This window comes from Gadus chalcogrammus, chromosome 21 (assembly GCF_026213295.1).
Source record: "Gadus chalcogrammus isolate NIFS_2021 chromosome 21, NIFS_Gcha_1.0, whole genome shotgun sequence".
NCBI lineage: Eukaryota > Metazoa > Chordata > Actinopteri > Gadiformes > Gadidae > Gadus > Gadus chalcogrammus.
This window is the reverse complement of record NC_079432.1, coordinates 13,651,223-13,670,233: the sequence shown is the minus strand read 5'-3', so window position 1 is coordinate 13,670,233 and position 19,011 is coordinate 13,651,223. Positions and strand designations below refer to the sequence as shown.

General features: G+C 45.3%; 1 protein-coding gene across 9 annotated transcripts in view; it reads right to left on the bottom strand.

The window, feature by feature from the left end:
* The window catches only part of ptprk (protein tyrosine phosphatase receptor type K), a 107,156-nt gene that overhangs the window by 33,001 nt on the left and 55,144 nt on the right, over positions 1 to 19,011 (bottom strand). For all 9 annotated transcript variants that reach the window (XM_056581763.1, XM_056581765.1, XM_056581764.1 and 6 more), the window contains 5 exons: positions 18,195 to 18,276; positions 16,319 to 16,434; positions 15,401 to 15,575; positions 8,800 to 8,912; positions 8,265 to 8,445 (listed from right to left, as the gene is read on the bottom strand). In XM_056581763.1, the coding sequence (XP_056437738.1) occupies positions 8,265 to 8,445; positions 8,800 to 8,912; positions 15,401 to 15,575; positions 16,319 to 16,434; positions 18,195 to 18,276 (667 nt within the window). The remainder of the gene's footprint in view (positions 1 to 8,264; positions 8,446 to 8,799; positions 8,913 to 15,400; positions 15,576 to 16,318; positions 16,435 to 18,194; positions 18,277 to 19,011) is intronic.

Below are 19,011 nucleotides of genomic sequence, written 5' to 3'. Positions count from 1 at the left end.
TCAAAACGTGTTGTTTCCAATATAATCTAGCCCATCTCCACTTCTCTGTAGCCTGGCCACTAATTACCTTTAACTGGCTCATTTAACCCGATCAATAACACACACACACACACACACACACACACACACACACACACACACACACACACACACACACACACACACACACACACACACACACACACACACACACACACACACACACACTGGTGCTGCGGTAAGGATTTACAACAAAGCAAGGGGATGAAATTCATCCGTGGTGCTGGTTCATGTCGGAATATGGAGCTATTTCGTGGACGTTATATCGAGCGCATTGCTGCCAGGAGTTTAGGCTGCAACCAACAATTATTTTCATTTCGATTATTCAATCGATTAAGAGCTTTGTCTATCAAATGTCATAAATAATGGCTAACGCCAAATTTTTTTGAACACCTGGACGAGCAGCGGGGAAAAATAGAAAAATCGGCTTTTGTGAAACAAACTAAACAATAAACTACGATAAAAAACGCCATGCTGGCATAATGTTTACCATAAAGATGAAGATAAATCCTCCATCAAGTAAATAGACCATTTACTTGATAAACCATCAGGTAAATAGAGGACTTATTGAAAACCCTGACCGATATCTACTCCACACAGCCGTGGGGCTGTGCTCCCTTCAGCCTCGCTGTGGCTCATAGCCTCCGCAGCATACGCCTCCACGCTGGCCCGAGGACCCTGGTGCTTCCAGGGAAGAGATACTGTTCCTACATGTAGCATCACACCGAGGAGGATTACCCTGCTCTACATCTACACCTGGGGGGGACGGCTGAATCATGTGCCTGCTTGAGTGTGTTCCACCCCGGTGCTCCTGTTTGGATGAACAGGGACTCCACCTTCTCTGATCTCATTGCGAGCAGGGCCTGGAATGTTGCGGTGTGTCGTCGGTTCCCGTCGGGGTATTGATTCCCTGTTTAATGTAATAGCCCCGTGCCCTCGTCCCCGTCACTCCAGGCGTCCTTCACGTCCCCTCCCACCCTAGCTGATGTTTTAATAATAAAGAAAACAGCTCTTCCTTTACATAGAGGCTACGTCTCCCTCGTACCTGGAGCCTCTCGTCCTCTTTGTCTCTCTGTCTCCGTTTCTCCCCCATTCTCTATCTCTCTCAGAGGAGAAAATACAAGGACACAAACGTGACGCTTCTTCTGACAACCCATTATCTGCCTGTCACTCTCAGACACACACACACACAGGCCTGATTTAATCTTCATTCTGTCACAATCTGGCATCTGTGTGTGTGTGTGTGTGTGTGTGTGTGTGTGTGTGTGTGTGTGTGTGTGTGTGTGTGTGTGTGTGTGTGTGTGTGTGTGTGTGTGTGTGTGTGTGTGTGTGTGTGTTTGTCTCTGTGGTGTGTGTGTGTGTGTGTGTGCAAGCGAGTGCGCAAGCGAGTTTGTGCGTGCATGTGTCTAAGTGTTTTTTTGTGTTGCTCTGTGTGGAAGGTAGAGGGGAGGAAATTACTTAAAAGAGGATCCTGGAATCAAGACTACAATTTCCATCTCTCTATTGTCCCTGGATGGAAGGATCGACTTCAATGCATGTGCAAACATCTTCCAGCTTAAATAGAAGCGATGCAAAGGCTTTTCAGTCCAATATCCATCAGATATTAACAGCAAGTCTGCGGTATAGAAGCACATTTGTGGGAGTGAGAGGCAAGTAGGAGGGGGTGACAGACAGACGGGCCAGAACCCTAACCCAGAAGGTAGAAGATGAGACAGGTTGTTGTCTTCAGGACTTGGTGCCCCAGCGTACTTTTATTACCAAGTCTGTCCGTCAAGTCCTATCTAAGTCTTTAGTAACGACTACTTGGTTTCAAACTAGCGATTTACCCACGGAATGTCCTGACTACTATCTTTGTTGTGGCTTCGACGTGACGACTGCATAACAAGCTACGATGGGAAGAGCTTAAGAAGACATCGACATCAGACATTGATTAGCATGGCACATGCTAATCAATGGGTCCGTGGGTAGGTATCAGTGGGTAGGTGGAAATGTTTTGTAAGTACTATGCGCTACGTAATGACTCGTTGGTGTGGTGCAACCCCGTTAAGTAATGAATAAATTCAGGCTTACGCTATAACTAGACGACTATTGAACTCACTCACAGCTGGTGCAACCGGCCCAACTTTGGAGCAAATATCATTTGCGTGTGCGTGTGTGCGTGTGCGTGCGTGTGTGTGCGCGTGCGCGTGTTTTAGCTGCGGGGTCAGATAATTTAATTCCTATGTCAACCAGTTATTGGAAGCTTGACATTTAACTCGAGATAGAGAACTCGAGATGTCCCCCTTCTCATCTCTTCCAGTTTTTGCCCTTCTTTTACCAGCTTTACTCTCTCTCTTTCCCTCACTGGCTAGCTCTTCATGTTAAAATCAATAGTTGTGATCCCTGCCATAAACCTAGCCATTAGGCACCCCCATCACGTGCACACACACACACCCCCACAACCACACACACACACACCATTAGGCTGTGTAATAAATTGTATTGATTTCAGGGACTCTTGGTGCTAACAACCCTTCACACAGAGACTTTTCAACTTGGAATTAAAATGAAATACTAAACCATCTGCAAACACACACATACAAACACGCACACTCCCGCGGTCGCAAGCATGCACCAGTGCTCAACTTGTGCGTGCTAAACAGAGGTCACCTATTCTTCTCCATCCTGCATGGTTTTTAAAGCCCTATTCCCCTCCTGACCCATAATGCATTGCTTGTAATGCATATAAACAGTCTATTTGAATATATATTAAGACAGCGAGAAACAGAGCGAGAAAGAGGGAGAGCGAGGGAAGAAGAAAGGCAGAGGAGAGGAAAGAGAAAGAGGGAGGTAGGTTGGTCCCTGACGTGAATATAGATGAAATAAAAGTGTGGGCAAATGAAAGAAAGGGCAGTGTAAACAAAAAGCCAAACATGGTGGGAAAAAATGAAAGGTGTTGCAGCAGGGGATGAGCGGCGGGAAAAACACACAGAGAGAGAGAGAGAAAGAGCGAGAGCGAGAGCGAGAGAGAGAGAGAGACAGAGACAGACAGACATAGCTGGCCCCCGGTCCGTCCACCGGGACCAGCTGCTGACGGACCCCGGTCCAACGGCGAGCCACGGGGGCCCGCCTGGTCCCCCCCGCTCCGCCGGCTAACACAGACAAACGGCTGGATTCATGTCGGAGCCCACCAAACAAACAGTGGCACAACAAAACGGGGGTGGCTTTGTTCCCCTCAGATGGGGCTTTGTAGCGCCACAACAATAACCGGCACAGAGAGACAAAGGCGGGAGCCTCGTATCAGCCCAATCCAGAGGCCACAATTAAAAGAATGCTAAACAAAAGACCCGGACGAAGTGAACTCTGCACCCCTCCCTCCCGCCCTCCCTTGGGGTGGGGGGAGGGGGGGGGGCAACGGGAGCAGAGGATGAGAGAGGCTCATTGGGAGGCTCCAAGCCACCCTGCAGAGGAACCAGACGTATAATATTCACCTGTGTTTGTCTGTTTGTTTGTTTTTGTGTGTAGGTTTGTGTGTGTGTGTGTGTGTGTGTGTGTGGGTGAGGTTGTGTGTGTTTGTTTACTTCGTGGAGTTTGAATGCGTGCATTTGTTTCTGTGGGATGCTGAGCTTCTGAATGCTTCTGAATGAGAGTTGTAGCAACATGTTGGAATGTGTTGTGAACTTCTCGTCCGTGCAGAGGATCATCTGTGGCCGTGTGTGGCTTTGTTAAAGTGTGTGTGTGTGTGTGTGTGTGTGTGTGTGTGTGTGTGTGTGTGTGTGTGTGTGTGTGTGTGTGTGTGTGTGTGTGTGTGTGTGTGTGTGTGTGTGTGTGTGTGTGTGTGCGTGCGTGCGTGAGAGAGTAGGTGATAAAGTAGCTTTTAATCCAAATCCTGAAATGTTGAAAAGTCCTTGGTCATGGCAAGTTAGACACACAAGCGTGTGCACGTGAGTGCACATGAGTACACACACACACACACAAACACACAGAGAGACAAATGCACGCACTTACACACACACAAACGAGTCTCCACTTCAAGTTGATTATTTCTCACCCCTTAGACAAGAGCAATAAATCACACAAAAGAAAAATCGAGAGACTGAGCGAGACTGAGAGCGAAAGAGCGAGACAGAGAAGGAGACGGAGTGGAGAGAGGTTGAGGAGCGAGGGAGGGAGGAAGATGGGTGGAGAGAGAGACACACACACAAATGAATATGATTAACATAATAAAGAAAAATGGGAAGAAATGAACAGGAAAAATGATTGACATAGAGACGAGAAGTTATCAAAATGAAATCATGTGTGTTGCATCAATTACCCCGCATCGTGTTTTCTTGTGTGTGGTGTGCGGTGGTGTCCTCGAATACCTACAAAGTCTTTTTTTTATTAAATATATTCTGTCTTTAATCAAGCAGTTTTTTTTACTATATTTGGCTGATGTTTCTACATCAAGCATGATGCACATGTTTGTGTGTATGTATGTGTGTATGTATGTGTATATATATATATATATTTATATATACACACACATACATAGATATGTGTGTATGCATCTCCATGTGGGAGTCAATGCCTGCATGTCCATCATATTATATACTACAATTCTGGCAAGCTACAGGTGGCAGGATGAAACAAACCTAACCAAACAGCAAAAGGCAAAGAAATCATTACCATTTAAATAACATTTCTACCTCTGGCCTCACTTTCTGGTGTGTGCGCGTTTGCGTGTGTGTGTGCAACACAATGAATAACCCCAGAGAAGAAGAGAGAGAGTAAGATAAAGAGAGTGAGAGAAAGAATTTCCAAATAACAGGAAATGGAGAGTGCTTCCACTGCAATATTAATATGGGCGGCATAATATTCTGAAATACATTTTCCTCACTGCGTTGTCACATTGAATATATATTGTATCAACGACATCCACAACATTCATTAATTGCTGATAGACTGCCAAATGCCAAATATTTTTTCTGATGGATACTGTGCTGTGTGAGAAGACCTTTCACAAAATGCTTAATGTCTGTAAAATGTGTAAACTGACTATTGGAAAAGTTATTAAAGCAGCATGAATTTATTTCTGACCACTGGAGGGCAGAAAACACCCCCAAAGAAATCATGTAAGAGAACTTAAAGAGCTGCAAGTGAACAACTAGGCTATATTAGCTTAGCATTTAACCTTAAAGACGTGTTCCTCATAATATGCTTATTGTTTTTGGACTACATTTTAAGGTCTTTCAAACTATAAAAAATAATTGTATTAGAAAAAGGCTACCCGAGAAAAAAACAAAACATTGCTTCTTAATATTCAATCTTTTAAAAAGATCCAGTCATCAAAAATTCAAATCATTGCAAACATTTGTATGCTGTACTTAGTACTCACTAATTTGTTGTAATTTTTTTTTATCAGAGTTTCAGGGTATGCGATTGCCACCATACCAGGTTTACTACGCAGGCATCGTTAACTGATCAATTGAGTGTTAATCGCACTGGCTTACAAATTGCAAATCAAAGTTGGACAGAGATTAATTTCCTCTTCCAGTCAAACAGGAAGCCATTCGCTTTGTGTGTGGGATGAACAACACCAGGACTTCCTGTCTGTTGACGTGCATTGACATTTAAACAAATACAACAGAAACCTTATACACACAAAAGCACCGAAACGCACACACACACACACGCATCACAAAGGTTGGTAGACATCAGTCAAGCCCTGTGGTTATGAGTTTCTCTCTCTCTCTCTCTCTCTCTCTTTTATCTTCATTCCGTGGTTTCATCGTTCTCGCTCTGTCTTGGCGCGCCAGCCTTTTCCCACATTCATTGTTTTCCATTGTATTACCAGCTCCCTCTTCTCTTTCTGTTCCTCACTGTAGCTCCTCGCTTCTCTCCATTCTCTCTCTCTCTCTCTCTCCATCGCTCCCTCTCTGGGTCTCTCTGTCAATCTTGCCCCCCCCCCTCCAGGCAAGCGGGGTTCATATTTCAGTCGTTTATTTCTACAAATGTCAGACACCATTTCTGCCCTCAGTCTATTGATTCGCTGACAGAGCGAGAGGGAGAGCAAGAGACACGGAATAAAGGGAAAACAGTGAGGGTAAAGGTGGGCATAAATGAGATGAAAGAAAGAAAGAGAGAAAGAGAGAGAGAGAGAGAGAGAGAGAGAGAGAGAGAGAGAGAGAGAGAGAGAGAGAGAGAGAGAGAGAGAGAGAGAGAGAGAGAGAGAGAGAGAGAGAGAGAGAGAGAGAGAGAGAGAGAGAGAGAGAGAGAGAGAGAGAGAGAGAGAGAGAGAAGAACTGCGCAGTAAAGCAGAAAGAAAGACAATCTGAATAGGCACAATGTGAAAATAAGCACAGGAGCAAAAGAGAAAGAGATGAGAAAGAAATGTGGGGTAGAGAAAGCTCTGCTGATAACAATCCCATGCTCTCTCTCCCCATTGGTTCAGTAAGAGAGTGACTGTGGCCTGGGTTAAGCGAGCCTCTTCAACTATTTGCTTCCTACACCTCTCCGTCTCTCTCTCTCTCGTCATCATGCCGGAATAGCTACAGAAACTCCCTCTCTCTCAGCATCACGCTCTGAATGAGGAGGACAAGCGACAGATGGACATAGGGAAGACTGAATGAATAGATTATTTACGATTAAATATTTACACAAAAATGTTTAATCTAAAGACAAGCCAACACAGTATGGCTGCACCCAAATGTTTAATTTCAGTCCCTTAATCTAAATGAAAGTACGTTTGTTGTACCAACTATCAATTCAAAGTATAAGATAAAACATTTGTGCATAGAATTGTCAAAAAACATGCATAATTTGCTTACCTAAGATCCCAAATTATTACTTAATAATTTCAATTAAATTATGTCAATGGCTTCATAACCTCTTTACACCTAACTTCCAGGGAAATATGCAAAAACTGTTACCCGTTAGGAACCTCATTTATTGATATAACATTTCAATATCGATCTATTTTACTATGATGTGCTACTATGACAAGTGGCTCATGCCAGCCAGTAAGCGAATGCAGTTTTTCCCATCGTACACTTTACTTTGTCGGGTCATTCATGAGTTACACATTTCCGCACCCGTCCGAGAATGACGCCATCCGCAATCGTCAGCAATTTTCCATACATTGACTATATTACACCATTCGAAATGGGTAAAGTCTTATTTTCTTGTAGCATTGCATTGATTTGCTCTCGTCCGATACCACACTGACAACAGACCGTTTGTACAGCCCGGAAAGCCCCTCCACTCTGAATCATAACATGATCACGCGCCGGAGGAAGGATTGTTGTTGGCTGTTCACCGCAAGAAGACGGCTGCTGAATCCATGAGAAATCTATCGGGAGTTCACAAATAGGTATGAGGAACGCCACAAATACCCCAGAACTCAAACCAAAAACATGGGCTCTATCTAGGCCCTTTTTTTGTGTGAAGAATCTGCAATGGTTTCCACCAATGTACACGTACATTGAGAGTGAGTTTAAGCTGTATTCCATACAGTCTATGTTCAGTCTGTTGAACCTGTATGATATACAGTCAGTCTATGTTTAGTCTGTTTAACCTGTATTACATTTCTATGTTAAGTCAGTTTAACCTGTATTATATACAGTCTATGTTAAGAAAGTTAAACCTGTATTATATGTCAATGTTTATTCTGTTGAACCTGTATTATATCGAGTCTATGTTAGGTCAGTTGAACCTGTATTATATACAGTCTATGTGCTTATCATCCCAACCGTAACTCATACTGGTGATCAGGTCTTCAGTTCCCCATGTCCGATCACTGAAATTCGAAGCGTGAATATCTGTTGAATTCCCAATTACCTTCCAAGTTCCCCCCTGTGACTAAACGGGACTAAACGTAACATCAATACAACTTTAATACATTAACTTGTCTGTGAACATGATTTCTGCCTCTAATGGTGCTGAACTGAACTCCCATGATCCCCTGCTTCTTCACAACATCAAACTACGTATTTTGTTAGCATTTTGATTGAGATGCCTCTAGTGGCAGAAATGACATGGTATACCTAAAATGATACTCAAAAAATGTCATTAATAATAGCATTATTGATTTCCTGATTGTTATTTGATAATGTATCTGTTGCCCAACTGATTTACTAAATATTCCAGCCCTAAAATAGAGGAAGACAGACAGATGGACAGAAGGACAGACTGACTGCCAGACAAAGATTCAGACAGAGACACAGACTGACAGAGACACACTCAAACATACAGACAGAGGTTCATACCTGCACATTTGGTGCGGGTGATGAGTGGGGGTCCGGGCATGCCCGTGCCCCCCTCTCCGGGCCTGGTGAGCAGCACTCTGATCTCGTACTCGGTGTCTGGGTCCAGGTGCCACAGCTTGTAGTTGGGAGAGTTGACCGCGTGGGTTTCCGTCCAGGTGCCCGACGTCATGCGGTACTCCACCTACAGAGGGACATGTCAATCAATCAATCAATCAATCAACCAACCAACCAACCAATCTGTTCTCATATTGTCAGACTACATCTGTAAAGCGTCAACATTGAGTGCTTCCAACCAACGCCATAGTTGATCGAATCCTGACCTCCAGGCAATTTCTGTATGGAACAATAATCACCTAATTTGACATGGTGAAAAATGCTGTGCAGTCCGATTCCCGCATTAGGAATCAAGTCAATGAAATATGGACGATGTGACAAATAATTTGGCATAGCATTTACAGTGTGCCCACACTTTGACGGGTACATTTGCAGAAATCCCAATGTGAATGTTGACCAGCGTCCGAAAGTGAGGAAGTACCTCCTTGAGTATGATGGGCCCATCCCCAAATATGGAGTTGGCGTTGAGCTGGATCAGGAGGTAGGTGGGACCAACGCCCAGCAGCTGGGGCGGGGCAATGGGTCGTGGCGGCTCTGGAGTTGGGGACAAAACAACCCATCAGTGCCTTGATTTCTGTACTATTCCACACACACACACACACACACACACAATGCTGGTGTGCACGTTTGGCTGTTTCACCATTTATCCCACCAAGCCAACGCACTAGAATATCGATATATATCTATTTTTTTATTTTTTTTTAAAAATCTCTCTGTAAAAAAGATCATTTGATTGAATTTCTGCTTCGTGATCCTCTCTGTCAGAGTTATGATAATGCCTCTGTTGCTGCTGTGTGTATCTGTGTGTGTGTGTGTGTGTGTGTGTGTGTGTGTGTGTGTGTGTGTGTGTGTGTGTGTGTGTGTGTGTGTGTGTGTGTGTGTGTGTGTGTGTGTGTGTGTGTGTGTGTGTGTAAATGTGTGTGTGTGTTGTCTATGATGGATGTAGGTGGGATCAGGGCCAGTGAGTCAGATCAGTGCTACCTGTCACGCGCACATGATTGACGAGGTGACAGCCGACGCAATCACACACACACGCAACCGTGACACCCGCCGCATCAAAGATTTATCTAACTTGACACAGGCAGGGATACGTGGGCACACACACACAAACAGACACACACACAAACACACACATCTCCTATGTATTCACTGTACTGAAACCAAACAGGATCAGGAAATCACTTCTGTTGGATATTGATAGTGTGATTCCCACACACATAAACAGGCACGCACACAGGAACACATTTTTTTTTCCTATTTTTAAATAACAGATTTGCTGTGGGATTTAGAAAGATTCTCAATGTTATCAACATGAAAATGACCTCGGAGTCTTTGGGTATTTTTCCACATTGCATATTGTTTCTTTAATATTTTATCTTGTAGATGCCGTCCTATGTTTGTTTGTATCCAGTAGGCAATGTATGTTGGTGTGTGTGTGTGTGTGTGTGCGTGTGCGCGTGTCTGTTGCAGATTGCTGTCAGAGAGGTGCAGGCTGGGAAATGTCTCATCATTTGACGTCCACAACACACTATCTATACTTCTATACCGCAGCTTCTATACCGCAGACTTGCTGTTAATATCTGATGGATATTGGACTGAAAAGCCTTTGCATCGCTTCTATTTAAGCTAGAAGATGTTTGCACATGCATTGAAGTCGATCCTTCCATCCAGGGACAATAGAGAGAGGGGAATTGTAGTCTTGATTTCAGGATCCTCTTTTAAGTAATTTCCTCCCCTCTACCTTCAACACAGAGCAACACAAAAAAAAACACACACACGCACGCACAAACTCGCTTGCGCACTCGCTTGCGCACTCGCTTGCACACACACACACACACACGCGCACTCGCTTGCACACACACACACACACACACACACACACACACACACACACACACACACACACACACACACACACACACACACACACACACACACACACACACACACCTGAACCTAGAAAATGAACCATGAAGTGGCTCCTGCCGGCTGGTGCAGGCTGACACTTTTCAACGCAATTCAAACAACCACCCAAAAGACGACTCAGCGGTGAATAAACAAACACCAAACAATCTTTAACATCATTACTCGAAAGCACTCAAAAGAAAGTCTGGCCAGAAAACAAAGAAAGCCCCAATATATACATCTCGCTGTGTTTGTGCCAATAGAATTGTGCACATCCATAAATAAATACATAAATGAATAAAGCACAAACATTGGGATAGATAAGATAGATCAAATGGGCCCGGTGAGCGATGGAAGTGGGTCATTACAGCGCTCCGTAGGGACTGACAGTAGAAGTGGCTTTACGCTTTATTCCGATCTCTTTGTTCTTCTTCTTCTTGGTTTGTTTTGTCAATGTTTTTTTGATCGCAATTGTTTTGTGCACAACAAAGGAGGGGGTTCATCTCCCCTTAAGTACGCGTCCCCGTACCCCGTGTGTGTGTGTGTGTGTGTGTGTGTGTGCGTGCGTGATTGTGTACGTGTGTGCATGATTGTGTTTGTTTGTGCATTAAGTATGACAGAGAAGGAAAGATAGAGGGGGATGTGGAAAGGAAAGAGTGGCGAGAGTGAATGCAAGCAAGAGAGAGATGGAGAGGGAGAGAGTGAGTGAGAGAGAGCGAGAGAGAGATAGAGAGAGAGGGGGAGAGCAAGAGAGCAATAAAGAAAGAGTGAGCGAGAGAGACAAAACAGTTAAGTCTGCACCCAGCCGTCGGGCATTTCCTCTGTTAGCCATCGTCGGCAACCTTGTCAATAAAGTTGAGCTTTTTTTTTGCAGGCCACTGCTGACATGGCTATGGAACTTGTTGGAGGACATGTGACCTCCACCAGTAGGCAGTTGTGCTAGGGTGCATACTCCTATGTATGGATGTGTCTCGGCCAATGGTGGTGATAGACAACAGTGGTCATTTTCAGATATTCTACAGTTTTACACTGCCTGAAGCACCAGCTGTCACAAATACTTACTACAATACTGAGAGGGCAGGACTGACTTTTTTCTCTCTCTCTCGCTCTCTCTGTGTGTGTGTATGTGTGTGTGTGTGCGTTTCGTTAGGAAACAAGGCAGGAAGTCCCTACTAAGAAGTTTTCTGTCAGATGATGAACATGGGAGGTTGCAAAATTGACAGAAGCAAATAAAATGTGATTATAGATACTTGAACTTTAAACTGTGTGTTTGTGTGTGTGGGGGGGGGGGGGGGTTTGTGTGTGTGTATGGGGGTTTTCGTGTGTGTATGGGGGTTTTCGTGTGTGTATGGGGTTTTTCGTGCGTATGGGGGTTTTCGTGTGTGTGTGTGTGTGTGTGTGTGTGTGTGTGTGTGTGTGTGTGTGTGTGACGGTAATGCTGCAGGAGCTTTTTAGGCCATGGATAGTGTGTGTGTAATTCATGCTGGCATGGTGATGTGTGTGTGTGTTTTATACAGGCTGGCATGATGATGTATTCTGTCACTGCAGGGACCAGAGGGCAAGACTTTATTGGAGCTAGGCTATGAGCAAATGACTAGTGACACACACACACACACACACACACACACACACACACACACACACACACACACACACACACACACACACACACACACACACACACACACACACACACACACACACACACACACAGATCAAGACTATCAGATCAAGACACCTGGTCCTTCACCAACCCCAAAACACACACACCAAAACACACTTTGTTGAACATATTACATTTTTCCATACATCGTCAAATCCTCCATGTTTTCTTTTTGACCCTTCATTAGGGATTGAACGGTTCAGTGTTTAAAATATGAACCGTTGGGTTGACTTATCACGGTTCGGGCATGTATGGTTTCAAGAAGGGCCTTGACGTCTCTTTCCTCAGGAACCAACTAAACTCAGTCCCCATCCTCCTGTATCAAAAAGCTCTACCACTTATAACAGGCTGCTAAGGTAATATACTCCAATTCCTTCATCTAAAAAAGTGTGTTTCTTCGCATGCTCTTGAATAGCGCAAGTGCTGCGTTGAAATTTACTGGAAACTTTGCTCAAGGACCAAACAACCTTTTAAGTTTTATGATTGTTGAAGTGCCCCTATACATTCAAAGCCGGCTGTCTTTATCGGAACTCAAGGGTGTCGTGCTTCCAATGAGAGCTCCAACACCGGGCGCTGCCATGCAGCCGCGCCACAACTCCCAGCACTGCTCCAAACCCTTGAGCAAAAACCTAAATGATCCCTCATTGTATTAAACACAGAGCAAGTACCTTAACTCCGCACTGCCCGAGGCGGTGCTCCGTGGCTCGTATGGTGTGAGAACCACTTGACATTGAAGATCAAGATCAAGGGGTTGATGCCAGAGCCACTGACTTCCTCCACACATACATGAAATAAAACTCTTATTTAACCAATTAGACCGTTTCAGAAAGGAAATGTATTTTACAAATGTCGCGACAGCCCTCTTTTAAAATGTTACATGGTGGTGTAGCACCACTAGTACATCGTTCTTTTCTGGAGAACTCTTTAATATATATATATTATTTATTTTAAAGGTAATTCACCGTAATACGAACCAAACCGTCAATTTTAAGAACCGTTCCACCCCTAACCCTTCGCCAACCATCCATCCAGCCCCCCAATCCGTGGTCCGTCCATCCATCACGTGTCCGGCCATGTCATCCGTCTTCTGTCCATCATCCCTCCATCTCGCCCCTCTTCATCGAGACATCAGCCATACGCTCTATTACTTTATCTGTCAGGCTCAAATGAATCACGGCGCCCACTATACGCGGTGGATGGTCTGACACAGTGGTTCCAATGGGGGGAGAGATACATACATATTGTATATTATACTAGGTACAAAGAGAGGTGGGATTGTCAAGATAAGCAAGCCCCTATTGGACTTTGGTACTGTCCAATCGCAATCTTGCAATCTTTCTCTTGCCAATCTTATATTCACATCAATAAAGAAAGATTTGAACCAAATATATATATATATATATATATATATATATATATATATATATATGGACCAAACCAGGGAAGCAAGGCGACTTTTCAGGAAGCAGCAGTAAAATAAATATGTGAAGAATAACCTCTCGCTGTCTTTCATTTCCCTTTGGTTCGCTCATCTCTGCCGATATCCTAGTTCCAAACACATGAGGCAACACACTGAAAAAATGTCATATTTTAACGTGCTAACCAAATACATATATATCAAGATATAATGTCGATAAAGAATAATCCTACATCCCCATAATCATTGGCACGTTGGCCCAATCCACTCTTTTCTCTTCCAATGTAACGAAAGATGGTGGATATGAATCCTACAGGGGACAGTGAGCATGGTCTTGGATCCAACACCCATATATAAGTAATGACTGTGCTGTAGATTGATGCTATTCATGTTCAGACACACCAGCCTCTACCGCCGACACTCCTTACCTCCTTCACCCAACACATATCAATGTGTTTTCACAATAGACGTTCCCGATAAATAAACATGAGACACTTAAGATATTCCTCTTCATTGGAGTGGAACCTACTTATGAATATTCCACATCTCCCTGGTAAATTTCTATACAACCGGTCTGTTTTTCACACACATATACATTACGCAAAACACAAGCACGCGGGCACACACCCACACACGCACATGCAAACACACACACACACACACGAGCAGTCGTTGGTACCTTGCTAGTGACGTGCAGAGATAGGCCTGGAATGAAACCCCCCATCACTGCCTTAGCATTTGCATCACCTTAAAGATGCAGGGATGGAACCCCCAAACAAACCAAAGAGATGATCTGACCAGATGGGCCACAGCCCATTGCATTCATAGACAACGTTTATGTTTAGAGAAAGGACTATGAATATATATTTATAGAAAGGCCAAGGCTACGTGGGAACTCCGATTGCTCTCTTCCCTCCTTCTCTCATCTCTTATGCAGGGGAATAAACATGACTCCCTGCTCGACTGTTTACATATTCTCTCCTATTTCCCATTCTGATATAGATATCTCCGCTGGATAACGAGAGCTCCCAGTCAACCCTGCTCCCTTCCAACCCTTTCCTTCCCTTTCTGACGCCTTTCTTCCCTCGTCTGTTCCCTCCGTTTTTCTGTCAGTCCCCTCGAATGCTCCCCCCTACCCCGCCCCTCTCTCTCCCCCTCTCTCTCCCCTTCTCTCTCCCCCCTCTCTCTCCCCCCTCTCTCTCCCCGGCAGATGAATTGAATATGTAAGTCATCGGATGTGAATGAATAAAGCATTCCGTCTCAAAAACACAGTGGTGACACCTTATTAACCACATGTCAGCAGCACATGACAGCTAGAACGAACACACACACACACACACCCCCACACACACACACACAACCACGTTTGCACTCTCAGACGCATGCATACAAATTTGATGCATCTGCACAAACACACCAACAGACACTTTTATACATTTTGGGGTTCAAACACACACGCACACAAAACCGCAGACTCTCTCATTTAAATACGCACACACACAGACAGACACACAACCGCTCCCTAATGAGTTGAGCTATTTATTTCCGTTGAACTCTGAGGCAGGGTGGATTGCCTGCCTCTGAGAGACATTTAACACTGAAAACCTGGATGCAAATATTGCGTTAGGGATTGGGTCCTGGTGATATGACCATTATCAGAGTCACAGAGGCATCGTCACCCGGTGGCAAGGTTTCCGCTCCGCCAAACATCACCAGACAAATGACGCCTCTAAAGATAGCCCCGCTGAAACCCCGGGCCTAAGTCTGTCTTTCTATGGAATACCAGTGAAATATCTAAGAATGTTTCACAATTTATTTTCTATATATATATATATATATAAATATATATATAAATATACATGTAACGGGCTGTTGTGAATTGTTGAATGCCTGTTTATTTCAGTGTATTCAATTTTGATAATTCTCTGTCATGGCTGATAGACAATAAAGTATCCTAACCAAACCCAAGTCTTACAGAGACAATCAAAACAGAAGAAAACCGACATCTCAGGATGGGCAAAGGGGGCGGCGACTGACCTCTCACTATCAGACCGGCGAAGTTGGAGACCCCGGAGCCGCGCTCCGACTGGGTGACACAGCGGTAGAGATCTTGGTCCTGATTGGTCACCTCTTTGAGGCGGAAGGAGGCAGCGAATCGTCTGTGATTGATGTTTTTGGTCTTGGCCACGGGGATGTCTTCACCATTCCTCCTCTTGAAAAGGCAAAAAAAAAAAGAGACAGAAAAACAGATACACAGGCGACTGTTAGCCTTCGGAAGGATGAGGGGGATAAAAAAATAAAAAGCCAACAGTCAGCAGAGGAGAAAGCCGCCGTGGCTAATGAGGGGTTAAATGCTTTGCCCAAGGTCACAAAGCCGCGCTGCTGAGAGCACACACACACACACACACCGACCAGCAGCGCATGTGAACACACACACACACACACACACACACACACACACACACACACACACACACACACACACACACACACACACACGCACTCCAAACAACACACACACGCTCACACTAAGAAGTGCACGTGAACACACATACACACACAGGCAGATATAAAGGTCATCACCACAATATAGCCCTAATGCGATCAGCAGCTATTAAGCTCTTAATCAACTTGCTAGGGTGTATAGCCCAGATAAACGGTGTGTGCCTGTATGCGCGCATGTACATACTGTTAGTCTATACAACAACACCATCTTGTTCACTGTGTCTACCTGCTTGTACCGTTCATGGCCGACGGCCGTAGTTCTGTTGCCGTGACCGTTGTGATTGGTCCAGGTACATGTATATCTGCCCTATGCTAGCTAAACTCTGCGACATTGAGTCTCTCGAACAGCAGCACCATATACCAGTACACGATGTCAAGATTTATGATCACATACACTCGATATTAAATGTTAAGGAGTGTGTGTGTACGTGTGTGCATGTGTGTTCGTACCTGTAGCCAGAGCTTATTACTGGACGTCTCCCTCCCGGTAGAGATGCACTGAAAGGTGGCGTTCTGTCCGGCGTTCACCTCAACGTCGCCCAGACGCAGGAAATGAGGTGATTTATCTACAGGAAGCGAGGTTAAAGGCACAAGGGAGTGAGCGCAGCCGTACAACACACAGGCAGGGAGGATGACGCTGACAGTCCACACACACGATGGTGTGTGTGTGTGTGTGTGTGTGTGTGTGTGTGTGTGTGTGTGTGGTGCTGGAGATCACCTCTATGTTGATGATGCACAGGGACTCTCTGTGCTTAAATGATGCCAAATAGGGTTCATGAAGATGTAAATGATTCTATAATGGCCTCAAGCATCCCCATACTTTAACGCTAATAGTGAAGGGGGAAGAAAGCTTTTTTCTCAGGGTCCTGACTTTGACGTTTTCATTCAGGGAAGGCGATTCCAATCATAGATAGCACACCCCCTTGGTGATGGAATGTTTGGGTGTGTGTGTGTATGTATGTGTATGTGAATGTGTGTGTGTGTTTTTGTGCGTGCGTCTGTTTGCATGCACGTGTATATAAACGTATAGGTATGTCTGTGTGTGCGCCTGCGAAGGTGTGTTTGCGTGTTCTTGTGTTTGTGTATATGTGTGCGTATGTGTTTGTGTGCGTGTGTTTGTGTGTGCGTTTGTCCAGAAAATGCAGCTGCAGGAATGAATGCGTCCACTGTGGAGGTTGAGGACTAGCTTCGTTCCAAGTGTCCTTGTCCAAAGTAACAAATGCAACCACCACCAAAATATAGTCACAGGAGCCTGAGAACCCATGCTTTCCCCAGGCCTTATCGGCTGCGGGCCTCAACGTTGAGTAGAGAACACGCTGTGCGTTGCTACATTTAACCTTTTTTTGATTACACTACGGAGGCTAGAATCTACTCATGCTGAAAAGGAAAGGAAATGAGAGAAGGAGACATAGAAGGTTGGCAGGAGTTGGATGGTGATGCTCACTGCTCCTCTGTTAGCTGCAGACAAGATAGCTACTGTTATCTGTGTGTGTGTGTGTGTGTGTGTGTGTGTGTGTGTGTGTGTGTGTGTGTGTGTGTGTGTGTTTGGGTAGGTTGGTATTTGGGTGTGTGTGTGTGTGTGTGTGTGTGTGTGTGTGTGTGTGTGTGTGTGTGTTTGGGTAGGTTGGTATTTGGGTGTGTGTGTGTGTGTGTGTGTGTGTGTGTGTGTGTGTGTGTGTGTGTGTGTGTGTGTGTGTGTGTGTAGGTTGGTATTTGGGTGTGTGTGTGTGTGTGTGTGTGTGTGTGTGTGTGTGTGTGTGTGTGTGTGTGTGTGTGTGTGTGTGTGTGTGTGTGTGTGTGTGTGTGCGTGTGTGCCTGGTGTGCGTGTGTGCCTGGTGTGCGTGTATTTATGTGTCCGCCTGCCTATGTGTCTGCCTGTGTGTGTGTGTGTGTGTGTGTGTGTGTGTGTGTGTGTGCAAGCGTGTCTGTGTGTGTGTGAGTGTGTGGGTGGGTGAAAAAGAAAGTGCTGAGTGGTCTGAATTCCCTCACTCCATGATTGCCCTAATACTGTCTCATTTCTCGCTTCACACTCACCCGCTCCCTCTTTATCTGTCTGTTTCTCTTGATGTCTTTCCCCCTTCAACTGCCACCCCCTACCCATTCTTCCCCCCCGTCCCCCGTCCCCTCCCCCGCCACTTGTCCTTCTCTCGTTGCACTCCCCCACCCACCCCCCCCCCCCACCCTCCACTGTGTCACCTTGCTACTTATCTAAGCAGTCGACTGCAACCGAAAACCGTGGTAGGTACAGACTAATTACTGGTCCAAAGCCATCAGCGGCCTCTGCAGCGGACTAGGGCTAATCACCGGCTCATGCTAATGGACTTACCGCATGGGTAGCTGAGCACCTGGATGTCGTCGATGGCGATGAAACCGGCCTTGCTGTCAGAGACCTCTGCCTCGAATATGACCTGTGAACAGGGAAGAATAGCGAGAGAGAGAGAGAGAGAGAGAGAGAGACAGAAATAGACAGAGGAACAGAGACAAAGAGACAGAGAGACAGAGAAACAGAGAGACAGAGAGAGAGAGAGAGAGAGAGAGAGAGAGAGAGAGAGAGAGATGTGGTTAGAACTGAAAACACTCGGTGATTGGGTCGACACTATATAAAGATGTATTTGTAGAAGTCTTTGCCAAGATATCAGTAGCAAAGGACTTCACTGGGCGAAAACCCAGCGAGAAGAATGAAGAAGCCTTCAAGAGGAGCACAAAAGACGGATCCCTGCTTCCATGGCTGCTGCTAGAAGTGCCAGGTGGTAAAACCTTCACCTTTGTAATGAAATAAAACAACTAGTGTTTCCGAACCTGTCAATCCCGGAGACAGAGCTAAACATTGGTGGGAAATCACATTGAAACAACCTCTTTTACCTTCAGGTTTTACGATAAAAGGGTCCATATAGAGGCCAGTCAGACCGGAGGGACCTGCGCTGGCCGTACGCGGCCGGCGCCTTAGGGACGGCCAAGATGGCGTCCGCGTGGCTAATGAGAAGTAATGAGAGCCATTGGCGGCGGGGACGTGCGGGGTGAGCAGCCACCTAAACCGGGCTCGCCGCTCATCAATCACAGCCCGCGCATCCCGGCGCGCTCTCAAGCGGCCCGCTGATAAATCAGACGTCAGCGCTGCCACCGGAGACTTTGATTAAAATGAT